At 46.8% G+C, this 18,287-nt stretch overlaps 1 protein-coding gene across 2 annotated transcripts in view; it reads right to left on the bottom strand.

Annotated features, from left to right (window-relative positions):
* Window positions 1-533: 533 nt before the first annotated feature.
* SMC1B (structural maintenance of chromosomes 1B) overlaps window positions 534-18,287 on the bottom strand; it is a gene marked incomplete at its 5' end in the record, with an annotated part of 51,607 nt that continues 33,853 nt past the window's right edge. Inside the window, 10 exons of one of the 2 annotated variants that reach the window (XM_079774931.1) lie at window positions 534-642; window positions 1,791-1,901; window positions 4,272-4,341; window positions 6,268-6,419; window positions 7,476-7,630; window positions 8,446-8,602; window positions 10,155-10,253; window positions 13,365-13,518; window positions 17,026-17,171; window positions 18,042-18,183. In XM_079774931.1, the coding sequence (XP_079631057.1) occupies window positions 541-642; window positions 1,791-1,901; window positions 4,272-4,341; window positions 6,268-6,419; window positions 7,476-7,630; window positions 8,446-8,602; window positions 10,155-10,253; window positions 13,365-13,518; window positions 17,026-17,171; window positions 18,042-18,183 (1,288 nt within the window). In that variant the 3' untranslated portion in view covers window positions 534-540. The remainder of the gene's footprint in view (window positions 643-1,790; window positions 1,902-4,271; window positions 4,342-6,267; window positions 6,420-7,475; window positions 7,631-8,445; window positions 8,603-10,154; window positions 10,254-13,364; window positions 13,519-17,025; window positions 17,172-18,041; window positions 18,184-18,287) is intronic. The other variant, XM_079774932.1, reaches the window with a different exon arrangement.

Raw genomic sequence — 18,287 nt, 5'->3', positions numbered from 1 at the left:
GGAAAATGCAGATTGCATTGAAGCCGACATAATTCATTTTCTCAAGTTTTTTTTGTTTATAAAATTGTAAATTGGAAACATTTGAAATTAGAATATTTTTATTGATATTTTCATACTGACATTCCTCTGAAATAATTTCTCAAAACCCAGGTTTAACACCCTACAATTAGCATATTCAGAAACCAAGACTATCCTTTAAACGTTCCTTAAATGGACAAGGCAAGACCAGAGGGAAGAGGATGTAGAATTCAACATTTTTCTGGCTGGGTCTCAAAATGGTACTTGAAACTATGGTAACAAAACTGTACCTTTTTTTTTTTTTTTTTTTAATTGTTCAAAGCTAACTCTCCCAGGAAACCTTCCCTACGGGAACGGGGGAACACTCCTAGCAGCAGTGAGCAGCAGCACCTTTGCTGGTAACGGGCTCCAGAAGTTGGTTACCAACAGTGTGAACAGGAGAGTGAGAACTGAGCAGTGATGACCTGGCCGCAGCTAACGCATCCGCTCTGAGAGCCGGCAGCCGCGCCGGGCACTCTGACCCTAGCGGGACTCGCGCGGTCTCCTGCTGCCTTCTTCGCCTTCCGTGTCGGGATACTGAGAAAGATCTAAAGTCAGGACCCGGCTGAACATGTAGTCGTCGTGCTGAAATGGAGAGCAGACAGTTAAAGGTAGTCCTTCTAAGGAGGAAAAAGGTGCTATTAAGCCAAAAACAAGAGCCAGTAGTGAATCTGGATTTGCATTTAAAAGGAAACTTATGGCCACCTCAGAAGGTATCAATGGTTGCATTTACATCGGCTTTCTTAGCTTCTTTTCTGTATTACCTGGTACAGGGTATCAGGATGTGCCACGCCAAAATATGGCTCTGGCATATGGACTGTCTGAGCTACTGAGATGCAGGAAAAGCTCTGAACACTGGCCACAAGTCGTCTTTTCTAAGTTCACCCCTTCCCTCCTCTTAAACACCGCTGTCAATGAAAGGCCCCCATGTGATCTGCAGAGCAAACCTGGCTTGTTCACCACCTTTCCTGGTCACCTTCCGCCTCTGCTCCCCTCCAACCCCTGCCCCTGCCTCACGTCAGCCTGAAACTGGAGAGGAGCCAAGTGCTGGCCCCCCTGCGGGTTCCTCAGCCACGATGCTCTGCTTGTTTCTCTGTCTTGCCAGGCTGACTCGCAGGCCCAGCCAGAGCCCCTAGGACGGGCAGGCGACTGTTAGATGGTTAATTCCTCCCTTACACCGCGTGAGAATTCATTTCTCCGCTCCAGCCTGTCTCCAGGGGTCCCCCAACAATTTGCAGGCACAGGAAGGGAAACGGCTTTTATCTTAGCAACTCACTGTCCAAAAATGGAATGATCAGAAATACTCCATTACCTCGCGTGTTTTGCATGGCTTAGGAAAGATCTGTTCACATTCTAAAAGTTACTGTACAACTGGGACCTTTCAGTCAATTTCTTTGTTTTTCCCTCTGGTACTTTTGGAAGATGAATGGTTCCTTGTTAGTTCTACCACAGTGCATTTGCTTTTGCCTAAAACCTCCAAACATTACAGAAATAATACAATATTTCAGCTTACTTTGTGTAAATATGTACTATTATTTTATAAAGAAAATTCTATAATTTTCGATTAGCTTTTTCAGATCTTAAATCTCTCTGTACCGTCACAGAAAAACACCCGAATAGTTACTTTTAAGTCTTATTTCATTAAACAATAATGTAAGCCTGAGCTCTCCCCCAGAACTCCAGCAGCAGCTCGTCCCCAGGAAGGAAGAACGGGGAGGTGTGCTCGTCGTTACCTCCGGGTAGATGCCGATCAGGGCGTCAGCCCTGGCGTAGAACTCCTCCTTGAGGGAGATGATGATCATCTGAAACTGCGCTTGAGTTTGCTCTTTGATGTAACTGGCTACCTGGGAGGAAGGAAACAGCACACGTCACCAGCAAGGCAGGCCTCGTTCCTGGGCCTGGGGAGTGATCCTGCAGGTCTGTCTGCCCATTTTAGGTGACAGGAACTTACTGGCCTCCCTGGTAATTTGGTAAACCCACTACAACCACAGAAACTCTACCTTATCTACGATACGGTATAAGTAAACAGTCTTTATAACAGTATAAAAACTACCACTCAGATATTTTATGAGGGTGAAGAAGGGCTGGTATTTAAACTTCCAACTTCCTATTTTGCCAACTCAACGCCTGAAAGGGGGAAACCATGGCAATGACATGTATTCATAACCCAGTCAGCAGGTTGGTGGGTCTTCAGGAAGGTCGCTTCCCAGGACTGAGAACAGAATACAGTCTGCACAGAAGTGGTCTAGTGAGCACCTGCTCAGAGCCTGGAGAATGGTGACCTGAGACTCAAGCCGCAGCTCACTGAGACGCTTGCCAGCTCCCTGGCTCTCCCCGGGCCTGGAATGGGTCTTCTCCGGATGTACTGGTCCTGGCTGACCCGCGATACTAAGGACGCAGCGCTGGAGGCAGGAACGGCGATCCTCAGGGAAGGACTGAGTCACTATGGAGCTGAGTCCTGTGAGGAGGGAAACTGCTCTGACTCAGAGCAGGAACGCTAACTTCGGAGGCAGCAGTAGTCATTACGACGCAGGACTGAAGTCCCGGGTACTGACTGGACTGGGAGAAGAGGCGATGCAAAGACGGAGGGCGTGCATGTCGCCTGGAGAGTTGCCGGGTAAGGGTTGGGCACCCTGATCACAAGTAGTGCTGGAGCTGCTGCTTAGCGGTTCATCCTACAAAACTGCTCCTGATTGTGCAGTGGGTGCAGGAGCGCACACCTCTAAGGGAAACGGAGCAAAGAGGCTTTTAATACACAGGAGAGGTGATGACAGGTCGCAAGTAAGACCGAGTACCTGGAGATGCCATGAAGATATGGACATCCTAAATGCCACTGAGAGAAGATGCGGTCCACCAAAATGAGATGTCCCCTCCCTCCCTCCCCTCTAACAAAGAATAGGGGCTACGAAGAGCCCAAATTCACCAAAGGGGCGATTTCTCTCGTGAGTCAGGCCCGGAGTCCAGGTAGCTGATGCAGACTGGTTGGCATTCAGGGTGTTCTTTTGTTCCTAGCACTCTTCTATCCATAGTCTGGCAGGTCACAGATGTGGCTCTTGCCTGTCCTCTACAAGGTTCAGGGACCTTTTCCTCTTCAGGTTGTGGGGCTGAGGCTGGCTGTTCTATATCCACTGTGACGTGTTCAGAGAGCAGGTTCCCAGAGAGATGTGGGTGAGACGAGTGTCCCTTGGGAAATGCTGAGAGGCAACCTCATGCCATTTGAAGGTGCCTCAGGCTGCAGCACCTGGAAGTCCCAACTCCCAAGCCTTTCACAGAGACTCCGAGGAGAAGTCGGAGGTCAGCTTCAGAGACTCAGAACCTGAATAGCACCCCAAGATCAAATGCATCTCGCAAAGGGGGACTCATTAACCAAGCTCACAAGACTAAGGTGTAAACCAGGACGCCAGATTGCCAATTAATTATGAGAAACACATCGGTCGGCAGGACCAGGGCAGCCTCCTGGTCAATCAGCAGCTGTAAAGCAAAGCCCAGCCGTTTCTGGGGGAAGGGCGTGCCTGGAATCAGAAGCAGGAGTCTAGTTCATCCATGCTCAGAAGTGGGTTATCTCTGCAGGAAGGAGTCTGCAGGCCAGAGGGACCCCTCCCCTGGGGAGTGATGGGTCCTGCCAGCATGTGCCTCTGTCCTGTGGCCATACTTCCACGGCTGAACCATTCTCATGTCAAAAAGCCAAGATGTGTGGCCCGAGAGCCTCTTCCAGGTGGCTTGTCTATGCACTGATCTTCCAGGCGGACCTGAGACTGGCCTCTCAGGAGCTAGCTGTTCCTTCGTTCCCTCATTGTCTTAAACACTGAAAACAAGATCCCGCACAAGGGCAGCCGCTGGACAAATGTTAGGAAGTACAATAGGAGGGGCACAGTTTTAAACTTCAATTCCTCTGAAATTTTAGTCAGAGGTGTTAGTTTGGGACTTTATTAAACAACTAATTTGGTCCTGCTTGCCACGGGGTCTATTAGTGCCCCTCATGTCCCAACCTCTAGATTAGGAGAGAGGCCAGCACCGTAATCTTCCCTCGACTCCATGCAGACTCCCCAACAACTCTGAGGCTCCCCTAAACCTTGAATGAAACTCCCTTGAACCATGTTTGTAGATACTGAATTTAGATTTGATTTTTAACCAATAGTTACCAAACAATTTTTGCTCAGGGTACACTCAATTACAGGCATCCTGTTGGAAATTAAAAGCAGAAAGAAACTTACTTTGCCAATGTTAGTATTGTCCAGGGCTGCATCCACTTCATCCAGAACAAAGAATGGAGCAGGCCGAAAACTGGAAGAAATGACAAGTTACCACTTCCCATCTGTTTTACAAAGACCTGGAGGAGAGGATTAACCATATGCAGACATAGCCTTTTGGATGCTTTTGTCCAGGTCACCAATGAGCTGTACGTTGCTAAATCCAATGATCAATTCTCAGTCCGTGTTCCAAGTGTCCTTTGCAGGTAGTACCTGGGGCGGTGCTCTCGCCTGTTCCTCTGATGTCAAGGGTGACAGGGTCCCCCCCATCCCCCTTACTGCTCCTTCCCAGTCTGGTCTGCTAACTCCTGGTCTCCCTATTGAACACTGCGGGGCCCGTGGGGCTCAGTGCTCAGAGCACTCTTCTACCTGATTAGCTCCCTTGGTGGTTTCACCTGATCCCAGGGTTGTCAATGACATCCACGTGCGATGGCTCCCACTCCTGAGAGTTCTGGTCTCCTCAACTCTCACGTCACACATTTAACAGCTTACTCAGCAATTCCACATGGGTGTCTAATAAACAGCTCAAACTCACCCACAATCAAACTCCTCACCTGCCTGTCCAAACCCAATCCCTTCTGTGGTGTCCCTGTCCTCAGTTAATGGCAGCTGTCATCACTCCAGCTGATTAGGCCAGAACCCCTGGAGCCATCCTGACTCCTCCATGCTTGTCTGACCCTTCTGCTGTCACCTGGTCCCACAATAGCTCCCTAACCCGTGCCTGCCGCTGCTGCAGTCCCTTCTCTACAGATGCCAGGCTCACTCTGGCCGTACAGGGCCCTTGCACTTGCTGACCGTTACGTCTACAACATTCTTGCTTCCCTAATTCCTTTAGATCTTTGCTCAGTTGTTACCTTCTCAAAGAGCCCTTCCCGGCTGACTCTCTTTAATATTGCAAACCCTTCCCTACCACTATCTCCATTCCTTGCTTTAATTTTTCTCCCTACAGCATTTGCTATTTTGTCAGTCTCCACATTAGAGAATTCATGTTAGTCCGCCTTATTTATCATGTGTCTTCCCCGCCTAGGATGAAGTATCTTTGAGATGGATTTTGCTTTGTTCTCTGCTCTCTCTCCAATGCCTAACCCCACTTGGCACAGTAAATATATGATGCTTATCTGTTGAATAAGTGGGTGGGGGTGATACCCAGAAATCATCTTATTCTGGCAAGATTTACTCAACACAAGCTCCCGTTAGGCCCTGCGCGGCTTTCCCTAAGCCCCCTGCATTAATGGCATTTCTTTCCTGTAATGGCCTAGTCCTTTTCCTTCTTGAGATCAATAAAAACCAGCTGTAGAACTGTCATGCCATTCTTCCTGATACTAGAATAGAGGCAGCATATTCTCCTGAGATCTTCACCTAGTGCTCTGGATGCTGCAAGTTAATTGCCTTCATATTAGCTAACTTTTCCTTGATTTATTTTATAAACAGTGCCACCATCATCAGTGGAAATGAGAGGTGAAACATTTTTTTCAGAAGAAATACTTTGCTTAACATTCTTTACTAAACAGCAGATCTCCAAATGTGGACTAGGAAAATAATATACAAGTTGTGTGTTTTTGTTTGATTGGGGTTTGTTATTGTTTTTCTTGCAATTCTGATGTCACATCTGGCCATTCCAAATATTTATTTTTCTTCTTTCTTTCTATAAATCTAAAATATCAGAAGCTACTGTTAATAAAAATTTAATAAAAATCTGAATTCTCTCTTAGATTTTCTGTCTAAATTGTTATAGACGTAAAACATCATCTGAAATGTCTGGCTGGAGAAAACAGTTTTGTATTCACATATTGCTAAACACAACTAAAGACAAGCAATTAACAGGATTCTGTAGGACAAGCATGTCAAACTCAAAGGCTAACACGAGCCAAATAAACAAGGCATGCGTGACATGCCTGCTGTAGGCGGTCCATTGGTTTCTGTGCGGATGCCAAAGCCCCATAGCTCACGGTGACCTTACCTGTGCACAGCGAACAGGAGCGCCAAAGCTGCCACACACTTTTCTCCCCCCGACAGGTTGTCCATTGGCATGAACCGTTTGCCTGGGGCCACGCAGTTATAGCCAATTCCCTCCAGGTAAGGCTCTTCCGGGTTCTCCGGGCTGAGGAATGCCTGAAACACATGTCACTTCTTTAGCGAAACCAGGAAAGCAATTAGTAAATTCTAACTTGGATTTGCAACAGGCTTAGCTGCAAAATATTTTATTGGTTAGGTTTTCCTCCATTTTTTTGGGAAAAATATCAATGCCTGTAAATAATGTATTTAGCTCTACATGAAGTCACAGGCAACAGGGTTGTCTGGGTGGGAGAAGAGGGAAAGCATTCTAACATACATGAAGAGTCAGGCCTTCCACACACTGCCATTCAAGCCACAGCAGCACATGCCACAGTCTTTAAATAGTCTCCATTCAGATCACTCACTGGTCCATTCATTAACCGTTTATGGAACACCTATTTTGGCCCATGTACTGTAGACTCAGAGATGAATCCTGCCCTCAAAGAGTTAATGGGACTTTTATAGTCCTACTTTATTGAAACAAAGTAAATTATTTCTGGTTGAAATTCTAAAGATCTGCTCTAGGATCAGCTCTCAGGCATAAAGGAACATCATAAGAGTAAAAGCAGATACCTAAGACCCCATCTACATCTTTATTCCATATTCAGCGCCATAGTATTTGCTGTGGATTTTGACAACAGAAGGAGTGCTTCTAGTGAAAACCGCCATTACCACGGACATATCTGGATTTGAATTGGCCTTTTGTTCTTTCCTTCCCTTTGTTACTCAGGTCAACTTCCTAAGCCCAGATCAACCATTTCCCAAGACCCTCCACATTACCCTGCCTACACTTCAGAGACCACCGGCAGTTCTCTAAAATTAAATTAGTACTAGACAACAATTCCAGAAGTAAAGGGAACTTGGAAACCAAATGACTGAAGCCACTCATTTTGCAGATGGAGAAACGGGACGAGAGAGATCTGGACGTGTCCAGGTTGGCGATGCTAGAGTCAGGGGACCTCGCACAGGCCATTGTGATAACCAGTCTTCATCAGCTGACTCTGTCCTGTCAGTGGGTCACTCAATGTGGTGGATTTTTGTTTTCGATCAGAAAAAAAGCACTACCAATAACACAAAGTTCTTACTAACATTTTGGGGTAAAAAGATACATACTTGGGCACTGTTGTTTCTGCAGAGCTTCTTGTAGATTTGATCAATTGAGACTGAGATGTGCTCAAAACACTGGCTGAAAAGGTCATATCTCCTTTTTTTCACCTGTTCAAACTCTTGCCTACACATTCTGGCTTCCTTTCTGCTGGCCTCAAAAGCTAAGAGAGAATCAGTATTGTTTACTTTAGAGACCAGGGAGGGACTTCTCTTCAACTTTAAGGTATAAGTTATTCTTTAAATTAGATTTTGATTGCCTTGAATAAAATCTACATGGAAAATAACCAAATTAACTCCATGAATATGGCTCTAACAACTGACAAGCCCTTTTTCTGATAAGGGTGAATTTTAAAATAATGACAAGTTTTAATACAGTATCTAATATTGCCTATTATGCTAATATAAAATATATTACCTGTTCAAAAATAACCAATAAACTTTTTTTTTAATTAAAGTATAACACTTTTCAAAAGGGAAGCAATTAGTGATTCAGTATTAAAAGGACATCCTATATAATAAAAGGCTAATATGCAAATCAACTGAACAACAGAACAACCGGTTGCTATGATGCGCACTGACCACCAGGGGGCAGACGCTGAGTGCCATAGCTGCCCCCTGGTGGTCAGTGCACTCCCAAAGGGGAAGCACTGCTCAGCCAGAAGCCGGGCTCATGGCTGGCGAGCGCAGTGGCGGTGGCGAGAGCCTCTCCCATCTCTGAGGCAGCACTAAGGATGTCCAACTGCCGGACATCCCCCAAGAGCTCCCGAACTGTGAGAAGGTGCAGGCTAGGCTGAGGGACCTCCCCCTCACCCCAAGTGCATGAATTTCATGCACCGGGCCTCTAGTATTAATATAAGACAGCAGAGAAAAATAGACATATAATAAAAACATATGCACAATCCAGGGTGGGATTGCTGAGAAGTGTTATAGAAATCAAAACCCAGACACCCAGGAGTATGATCTTGCTAAAGTTCACCATCTGTGGACTCCTGAAACTTGTCTCGGACAGTCTTCAGGTTCTCCAAGGCTCTGAGGTTCGGGGCTGCTGTCCTCAACAGGACTTCTTCTTGCGATGCTACTTGTTGTAGAAGGAGTCTAAGGTGGGCCTCGACTTCTTTATCCGATTGTAGAGCCTATTATTGGCAGAGAAGAGCAATAGTGAGCGCGCCTTTTAGATCCCAACTGCTAAGGGATCAGGCAGAGCCCTGTGTGTGGCTTCCAGAGTGGGCTGCGCCCTCACTGGCTTTAGCTGGTGTTACAGACACTGCTCTCTTGGGATGTGCTTCACCTCCGTTTTCTTAATCTGTTTAGAAAGCAACAATTCAGCTACCACCTCCACTTACTCTTTCTTTAAAGATACTGACCATCTATTAGACACCGAGGATGCAATGGTAAAAACTTGCCCTTCAGGAGCTCACAGGGAAGGCAGACACACACACAGCATCTACAGCAGTGTGGGGCCCCTAGCAGGCAGCCCAGGGACCACCTGGAGGGCATCACCAAAGCCGACAGCCCAACAACGAACAGCACTAACTTGAGCGAGGAGGAAAGGGAAAGGGGGTGGTGCAGGCATGACCTTCCAGGAAAATCACCTTCCCCTCTCAGAGGGCGTTAATTAATATATGATAAAGGTGACAATTTATTGGGAAAATGATTTGAAAAACATGGAGTAAACTGCTTAACTTAAGTACATGGTTAAAAATAGATTATTTCATACCATATGCTAAAATCAATTTCAGATGAATTAAAATCATAAACAGGAAAATATATATTTATTCAATAATGAAGTAGGAAGGACTTTCTAAATAATAAAGCACTAAATAGACTATAGAAAAACAAAAGCTTTTTTCTGATTGCCTGAAGATACCACAATACGGTCAGAGCCCAACAAATGTAACAAAACAGAACAACACATGAAAGGAAAAGCTGTGGAGGGTATTGCTCCCTGCATCCCTGCATTCACCATGTCCCCCCCACCCTCCTTCACAAGCCCACGGGGACCTTTCTCCCACATAGGTCCATGTACCTGGCGGGGTGGGGGAGGGACTGGTCAGGAATGAACACGTGTCCCCATTCAGGCCACTGTGATGAGGGGACAATTGCTGAAGCGCTGTAGGAAAAGCCTGCCTTAATGTTAAGAACAGCGCCACTGCGAAAGGCCTCTCTCCTCTGAGAATGGCCGACATCGCTTTGCCCTCCTGAGAGCAGCAGCCTCAGGACAGTCAGATGCCAAGAGCAAAGAGCACGTGCCCACAGGTGACGGAGCGCAGAGCTGCTAAGCTAGAGGCCAGGCCCTGAGCCCTGGTCTGTGCTCCACAGCGGGGCAGGCGCCACCCACTGGGCACTGCCCTGGGACCTGCCAGGGAGATTCAGGATGCGGAGCACGTGGGCTCCTTTTGTCCTCGGCAGGACTCTCCAAAGCCTTTCATGCTCATTGGGAACCTCCAAGAAGGGGGTGGCCTTTCAAACAGCTGGTGGACACACACCTTTCTTCTTTGGCAAGACGTTTCGTGGTGCGGTGTCCTACAGAGCACTCGGTGAGAGAGGCTGATACACATTTAAAATGTAACCTACCTACACGATTTCTTCATAAACCATTAGGAAATCTACCCTCCATGGACTAAACTATTCTGCTTTAAATTTTCAATATACTGTTGGCCATAGACAACGGAACCTTCCGATTACCTTCAAGTCCTCTCTCAGAGAGCTGTAGTCTATCTCAATGGCTGCTTCTCTTTCATAGATGTCCGTTGTGGCCTGGGTACTTTCCGCTTCAGTTCCCAACTGAAAAACACAGGAGCCCTGTCCTTGTTACCTGAAATGGTGGTCTCCGCGCATTGTCTGCTCCCACCTCCAGCTGACGGTCCTCTCACTCAGATTGGAAGTTGAAATCTCGACGATGCCTCGAGACCATGCAGGCCTGGCGCCGGCCTCTGTGCCAGTCTCCCTGCGCTCACTGCTCCGGCCGCACAGGGCAGGCGCACAGTGTCCCAGGGCCGGCCCACTGACCTCCCCCGGACAACTGTCCCTGAGATGTCTGTGTCACTTCGCCACTCACCTACTTACCAACTACCTTTGCTTAGGCCACCAACAGCCTCTCCATCGAAGATGCAAACCTCCCCGACCAATGCTCTTGGTTCTCTTTCTCTTTATTTTTCAGCCCGCACCCAACACACAGTGTTGTACGTTTACCATTTTGTGTGTGTGCGCCAGTCTGTCCCCCACTCGAACGTGAAGGAAGGGATTTGGGGCATATGTGTTCACTGTGACTGCCTAGTGCAACCCCTGGCAACACTTACTTCAGTGTCAATATGTATTCCCCTCGGAAGGAAGGAAGGAAGGAAGGAAGGAAGGAAGGAAGGAAGGAAGGAAGGAAGGAAGGAAGGAAGGGAAAAGAAGGAACACATAAATGAGCACTTATTCAGCTGCAGGCTTCCTGTTCATGTAATGCTGACACCAAACACGAAGATTCACAAACTAAGAGAGAAAACCTTTGTCACCATTTCTTTCTAAATATTCTCTGAAAAACAAATGAGACTATTTTGGGAATTATGCCTACATTTTATGTAATATGTTAAAATAGTCCACATAGAAGTTGACCCTGAATACAAAACGTGATGCTGAATCCCTGAATCTCTCCATTCCATGATCTAATTTGACATCGAATTTTGTATTCAACTTCCATGAGTCATCTGGCGACTGGCTACGCAAACCCTGGTCGCAGGGCCAGCACAATGAGCCTCACCCGGAGCCGTGACAACTGCAGGCTCCTGCGCAACAAGATCCCGGCTGCTTCATGCTCCCAGAACGATCCGGAGCCAGTGATCTGGTGTGGGCTCCGCACAGCACAAGAACCTTCTGTGAGGACCCTGGCAGGTGCAGGTGACTCCCTCTGTCTGAGCACCTCCAGGGGAAGGGCAAGCTCAGGTTCTACCTCACTATTGTACAAGGCAATTACTCCCGCCCAGGGCTCCCTGCTCACCCTCTGGAGAGACGGTTACGCTGCGTGCCTTTGCTATCCTGGGCTCTATAGAACACCTTGTGCAGCAACCCAATTACATGCCACTACTAGATGTGCTGACATTTTAATCAGGGACTCGCCATGACAGGCCGCCCATCTTTCTAGTAGAAAGTGTTTCCCAGCTGCAGAAACCGGACTCTGGCCTCCACCACAGCCCGTGTGATCCTGCTTCTGTGGTAAGACATTCCACTGGAGGGCCTGGGCCTCTTCACTCTCCTGGTCACGTTACTCTTAAAAAGCATCATGCTTTAAGTGAATGCAATACAAAGTGGAACAAAACTATCTCTTTTCCTTTTTAGATAATAATTCAGTATTAGTCCAGCTTAAGGTCTTCACACCTGCTCTGAAATACCCCTCACGGAACATGACAGTGTTTCAAGCTAATTCAGCATAAATAACTCCACCCTCCGGGCGGGCAAGGCGCAGAGTGACTGGAGGCTTGCCAATTGAAAAAGCAGCAGGACCCACAGCGCTCACTCAGGCAGTCACTAAGGCTGCTTCCTCCTCTCCTGCTCCGTGACGCGCCTCTTCTGAAACGAATGACACTGCCTTTATGCAGACTTCCTATTGCTTTCCATCTGCTTGTTAGCAGACCCATCCCTTCCCTCTCTGCACCCATAAGAGTGGACACAGGACCCACAAGGAGCCGGAGTTCCTCCTCAGGACTTTCTCTGAGGTCAGGAAGCTTCCTTCCCTCTGGTCAAAGCTCGTGGACACAGCTGCAGCTTATGAGGAAAGCTGACCTGAGAGAATCAAGCCAATAGATGCCGAGCCAGAGGGAGTTCTTGACGGTGTTCAAATTCCTGGACTGAGTCATGCATGAGACCACCTCCCCTCTAGCCCTAGCCATTTACTCCCCTCCCCCCCAAAGCCATTTGAAGTGGGTTTATGTCACTTGTGGCCAGAAACTGTTTTCTCCTTCCCTTACCTCCTGCCTAACACGTGACCTCTGCTAAAACAGAGAACAAAGACTCTGAGCACGTTAGCACTCAGACTGAGGTTGTAAGGAGTGGTCCACACTAGCGGGAGAGGCACGGTTTTACAGGTGCTCCATTCGGAGATCCCCAAGGAGGGAGGCCTGTTTGGAGCGGAAGGCTGGGTGGAACCGAACGGACTTTGTCTGAGGGCAGAGCAGAGGGGAGGGATGTAGAAAGCGGAGCAGAGACGTGGTTCACTAACATAGGAAGAACTCAGAGATAGACTTAAGAGGCAAAACAAATAACTCTTTTCAGCATCTTCTGGAATAGCTAATATTAAGATAGTCTTTCTGAACTACACAGTCATATCTTTCCTAACATGGGAGACAGACCTAAGGGTGCATACTCCCAATGAACCTAGAGTCGAGTGATTCAAATGCAGTGAGAAAAAAAGCAAACAAATGTCCAGTAGACCTTGCTTTATCTCCTGATTCCTTGGGGGTCCATTCTTGCTTCCCCTGCCCTCTCACTACGTGCATGGACTCAGTGAGGCATGTTGTTGTGAGAACCACCTTGAGGTGTTGGTGAAGGTGCACATGCAATGCTACCGAGTGCAGGGAACTGCCCCTGCCGGTGGCCTCTCCCAAATGTGCCAAACTCCATCAGCGTTAACGCCCCGATTTCTCTTGGGCATCTCTATACCGGTCAGAAACTCTGGTCCATCCTGTGGGCTAAAAGGGCTGGATGAGCAAGGGACAGGGGAGAACGGCACCAAATTCCTGGTCCTGGGAGTGATGACCGATGGTTCTCTCGGTCCCAGCAGGAGGAGGTCTTCCCTGCCTGCAAAGGGGCTTTAGAGCACACGGACAGCCCGCAGAGCTGGGGTCCACTAAGCAGCACAGGCACGACAGTAAGTTCGACACAATGTACTCATGTAAAAACCACCGGCTAGGATACCTCTACTTCAATGATGTCATCCAGTGACCCCAACAGAAGAAGGATTTCAATGTCTTGAACTTTACAATCAAGCAGCATATTATGCTTCTCTAGCCGTTTCTGTTCCAGAGAAGATTGAACGATCACAACTTCTTTTTGCCATTTTCCCACTTCCCTGCAAACACACAGATATGAAAAAGTGATATTTCACTCATCATGTAAAGTTGCACCAAAGAAGGAAAATGTGTTATAAGCTTACATGAAATTATTTTTTTCTATGAGTGCTGTAAGTTCTCAAGCGATCCACTGATCCTAATGTGATTAGTTAATCCAAGGGAGAATATTCAATAATGAGTATTCTTCCTTTTTAAAAAAATATATTTTATTGATTTTTTTACAGAGAGGAAGGGAGAGGGATAGAGAGTTAGAAACATCAATGAGAGAGAAACATCGATCAGCTGCCTCCTGCACACCCCCACTGGGAATGTGCCCGCAACCAAGGTACGTGCCCTTGACCAGAATCGAATCTGGGACCCTTGAGTCCGCAGGCTGTCGCTCTATCCACTGAGCCAAACCAGTTTCGGCTGAGTATTCTTCCTTTAATCAGGCTAGCAACAATAATGTTTTTTCCTGCTTGCTTTAATTCTAAATCTGTACAAATTTTCAAGCTGCATTTCTATTTATGTATTTAATTGAATTTAATGGGGTGACAGTGGTTAATACAATTACATAGGTTTCAGTGGTACAATTCTATAAATACTTCACCTGTATAACTGTACTGTGTGCTCATCACCCCCATCAAGCTGCATTTTCCCCTGAATATAAGCTCTGCTAGAGGCCCAGTGCACGAAAGTCCCTCAGCCAGGCCTACGCCCTCTTGCAGTCAGGGACCCCTCGGGGGATGTCTGCCCTCGGACAACATTAGTGCTGCCCCGGAGGTGGGAGAGGCTCCTGCCACAGTGGCTGTGCTCGCCAGCCGTGAGCCGGGCTTCTGGCTGAGTGGTGCTCCTCTTGTGGGAGTGCACTGACCACCAGGGGGGCAGCTCCTGTGTTGAGCATCTGCCCTCCTGGTGGTCAGTGTGTGTCATAGCCATTTGGTCAATTTGCATATTAGCCTTTTATTATATAGGACTAGAGGCCTGGTGCACTTGGTGGTCCCTCAGCTCGGCCTGCACCCTCTTGCAGTCCGGGAGCCCTCAGGGGATATCCAACTGATGGCTTAGGGCCGCTCCTCGGCAGTCAGACATCCTTAGCACTGCTGCAGTGGTGAGAGAGGCTCCCGCCACTGCCGCTGCGCTCACCAGCTGTGAGCCCAGCTTCTGGCTGAGTGCACTGACCAGCAGGGGGCAGCTCCTGCATTGAGCATCTGCCCCCTGGTGGCCAGTGTGCATCATGGCAACCAGCAGTTCTGCCGTTCGGTCCATTTGCATATTAGCCTTTTATTATATAGGATATTTCTTTTTTTTTTGTTAATCCTTGCCTGAGGGTATTTTTTTTCCATTGATTTTTAGGAAGAGTGGAAGAGAGAGGGAAAGACAGAGAGAAACATCCATGTGACAGAAACACATCAATTGGTTGCCTCCTGCATGAGCCCCAACCAGGGCCTGGGCTGGGGAGGAGCCTGCAACTGAGGTACATGCCCTTGACCAGAATTGAACCCGGGACCCTTGGAGCCTCAGGCTGATGCTCTATCCACTGAGCCAAACAGGCTAGGGCTAAGCTCTACATTTTAGAACCTCAAACCAAGAAAGTCTCTTAGCGAGAAAAATCTCTTGCTAATTAAGTCCCTGCACAGCTAACAGTCTAAACTTTTTTACTACCACCACTAATGTAATGTCTTCTGTCTTTAAAAAAATTTTTTTTATTGATTTCAGAGAGGAAGGAAGAGGGAAAGAGAGATAGAAACATCAGTGATGAGAGAGAATCATCAATCTGCTGCCTCCTGCACATCCCCTACTGGGGATTGAGTCCACAACCCGAGTATGTGCCCTTGACTGGAATCAAACTCAGAACCCTTCAGTCCACAGGCTGACGCTCTATCCACTGAGCCATGCTGGCCAGGTGTGCCTTCTGTCTTAAATAAGGGCTTGGGAATTTTACCAGCTGAAACAATGTCTGATTTTAAAGAGAAGCTAGAAACAGAACCAAAAAATGAAATAAGAATTATATGATTTTCAAGAATATGACAACAAATATGTGATTCTGATCACACAAGAGTAAACAAACTTTCACTGCAATCAAGAATCTTGGACAAAAACTCTGTCTCTATCTTGTGTGGATGAGAAAGGGGCCACACCCTAACCCTGACAAGCTCAGAGGCGGCCTACGTGGCTGGCTTACAAACTCAAACCGGAAGAACCTACGGTTCTTACGCAGGCTGTGAAATAATTCACAACTTAAAGAAGAGATGCAGAGAGCAAGTGTGGGAAGCCACCCATTGTCTTCACTATCAGAGAATGTGAACAAAGAGCCCGGAACCAAATAGTCTCAGAGTAAGTCTTTCTAATAGTTACTGGCCTCTAGGATAGTCTGTCTGTTACCACAATTGCCTGCCTGCCTAAGGGCGAGATGTGCATCCAAAATGGAATAAAAGGTTGGCAAGGCCTGAGTACCAGTGGAAGTCCTTCTCCTTGCGTTGGGCTTCCCGCCTGGCCCCCAATATTTCTAAATTATTATTTCTTGTCTCGTCTCTGTCATTTGCACATGGCCCTTCTCCAGATCCCGAACCCTGAACCACGCAGGACGTGGATCACACAAGGAAGTTTATTTTGCTTTCTCCGAAGGGAAAGGGCACGTGTATTGTCAATCAACACAAGGGCAAAGAACAAAAAGCTGCTCCCCTTTTTAAAGCCTTGGTTGCTGTTGCTAGGTGACAAGGAAGGGGAGGAGGATTGGGGACTGAAATAGAGCAGATATCAGGGGGTGGGTCTTTGTTAGTTTTTCAGGAGACAGACCAGGCAGATGTCCTGCTTATCAATAAAATCAAACCCTCTTATGTCTCCTCCTCTGATTCTAATGTATAAATAAGTTATAAAACCGCTATTTTCTGAGCATTTTCTCAATCGGTTCAGATTTCACTTTCCGGCAATTGTCATCAGTTTGGTTCAAATATTGTGTCAATCATACAGGATGGTCGATGTCATGGTAGTGCAACGAAGCCAACTGATTCAAAGTGTTATCGTCATCATCATGGCAAATACACATGCTGATCAGGTGGCAGGTACTGCTCTGAGAGCCATGTAAACAATCACTCATTTAGTCCTACTACCGAGATAGGCTCTATGCCTCCCATTTTACTGACGAGGAAATGAGGGCACAGTCTTTAAGTAGCGGAGATGGGACATGTAGTCATAGCCTCACCTGTTATGCTGTGTCACACAAACAGACTAGAGGGAGACGCTGCAACAGGAAAACTCCAATGTCAGGAGGAATGCAGGCTAAGGGACTCTTTATGCAGCTCCATGTTTTCATCCGCCTAAAAGAACCGCTCGCTCTCAACAACTAAGATCTCTCTTGGTTTCCCCCTAAATTAGAATGTCTGAAAGGTGTGATGTGGGACCAAACGTAACCAAGGACACATATTCAAATAATAAAACGTCCTATAATAAATGTCAAATTCAAATTCATAGTAAACATCCTTAAAACTCTGGTTATGGCCTTTCAAACTGATGAACTCAATTACCTGTCAACAGCCAAAAACTTCTTCCGCTCCTCTTCAGTTTGGGCGTGGACTTTCTCCACTTTGGCATTCTGGGCGGCAAACACGTCCTGCAGCTGCTGCCGCTTCACCATGAGCTCATCCACAACTTGCAGACAAGTTTCTTCAACCTGAACGGAGATGATGTGCATTGCAGATTTACCATCTTTTACATCAGTCATGTCAATAACTCTTCTTCTTTTCTAAATAGCTCATCTTATCAGTAAAATCAAACCAGTCATTCTGAGACCCACCCTTATCCTGTGTGATTCCTGAAGCTCTCACGGAAGGTGACCTTCACTGTACACTTCTTGGAAATTGGCGATCACGGCTCTGCCTTTGTCCTTCACTTCGGACTCAGTCCTAACTGCCACCTGCTTTCTCTTCCCATTGTCTGGTGAAAATGTTCGTGCTACTACGAATCTTAATTAGCAAACTACACAGACATAGACTTTACTTTTATAACTAAATAAATAAATTTTACTTCATCACTTCCTCCTTCCAGACTCTCTGGGGCTTCAAGGCTATCACCCCTCTGGCTCTCCTCATAGCAGTACTGTGTGACCTTACCCCAGAATCCCATCCCTGCTCCACTGCCTTCCTCTGTGCCTGGGAGTCCCAACCTCTCACAGATAGTTTCAGTTTACCGGTAACCCAGCCCAGCCTTCCCATTATCCGTGTGCTCTTTAACTACCCGACAGAAATTGCTACCTAGATGTCACATGACAACTCAAGCCCCGCAGGTCCAGAATTCTCTCTCCTTTACTTGCTTTCCTACCCACCAGTTGCCCCAGTTAGGACCAGTCATTTGTGGCATCTCCCCTCTACCTCCTCTCCCACTTCAACATCTAATAATGCGTGAAGCTGTGCCCATTTTACTTCAAGTTATTTCTCAAATCTGCCCCCGCACTCCATCCCTCTATAACACTTAGGAGCACAACAAGATGCATTCAATGAAGGAAGTAATTATTTTAATGATGAGACACTTCATTATTAATTACCTTCTTCAGGTTATCAATGTCTTCTCTACCTTTCTGGATAGTTTCTTTTAATGTGTTGATCTTATTTAGTTTCTTCTTCAGCTGATTTTGACTATATTCTAGTTGAATATTAAGCCGAGTTTTTTGTTTTTCAAATTCTAATCTAGAGTAATAAAGTCAAGCATTATAAATAGCAAACATAGTCCTTCAATTCACTGTTTATTATGGAAAATTTCAAACAAATACAAACGCAGGCAGAGTACTATA

This window comes from Cnephaeus nilssonii (assembly GCF_951640355.1).
Source record: "Cnephaeus nilssonii genome assembly, chromosome: 6".
NCBI lineage: Eukaryota > Metazoa > Chordata > Mammalia > Chiroptera > Vespertilionidae > Cnephaeus > Cnephaeus nilssonii.
The sequence above is the reverse complement of the archived record's forward strand: the minus strand, read 5'-3'. Positions and strand labels throughout refer to the sequence as shown.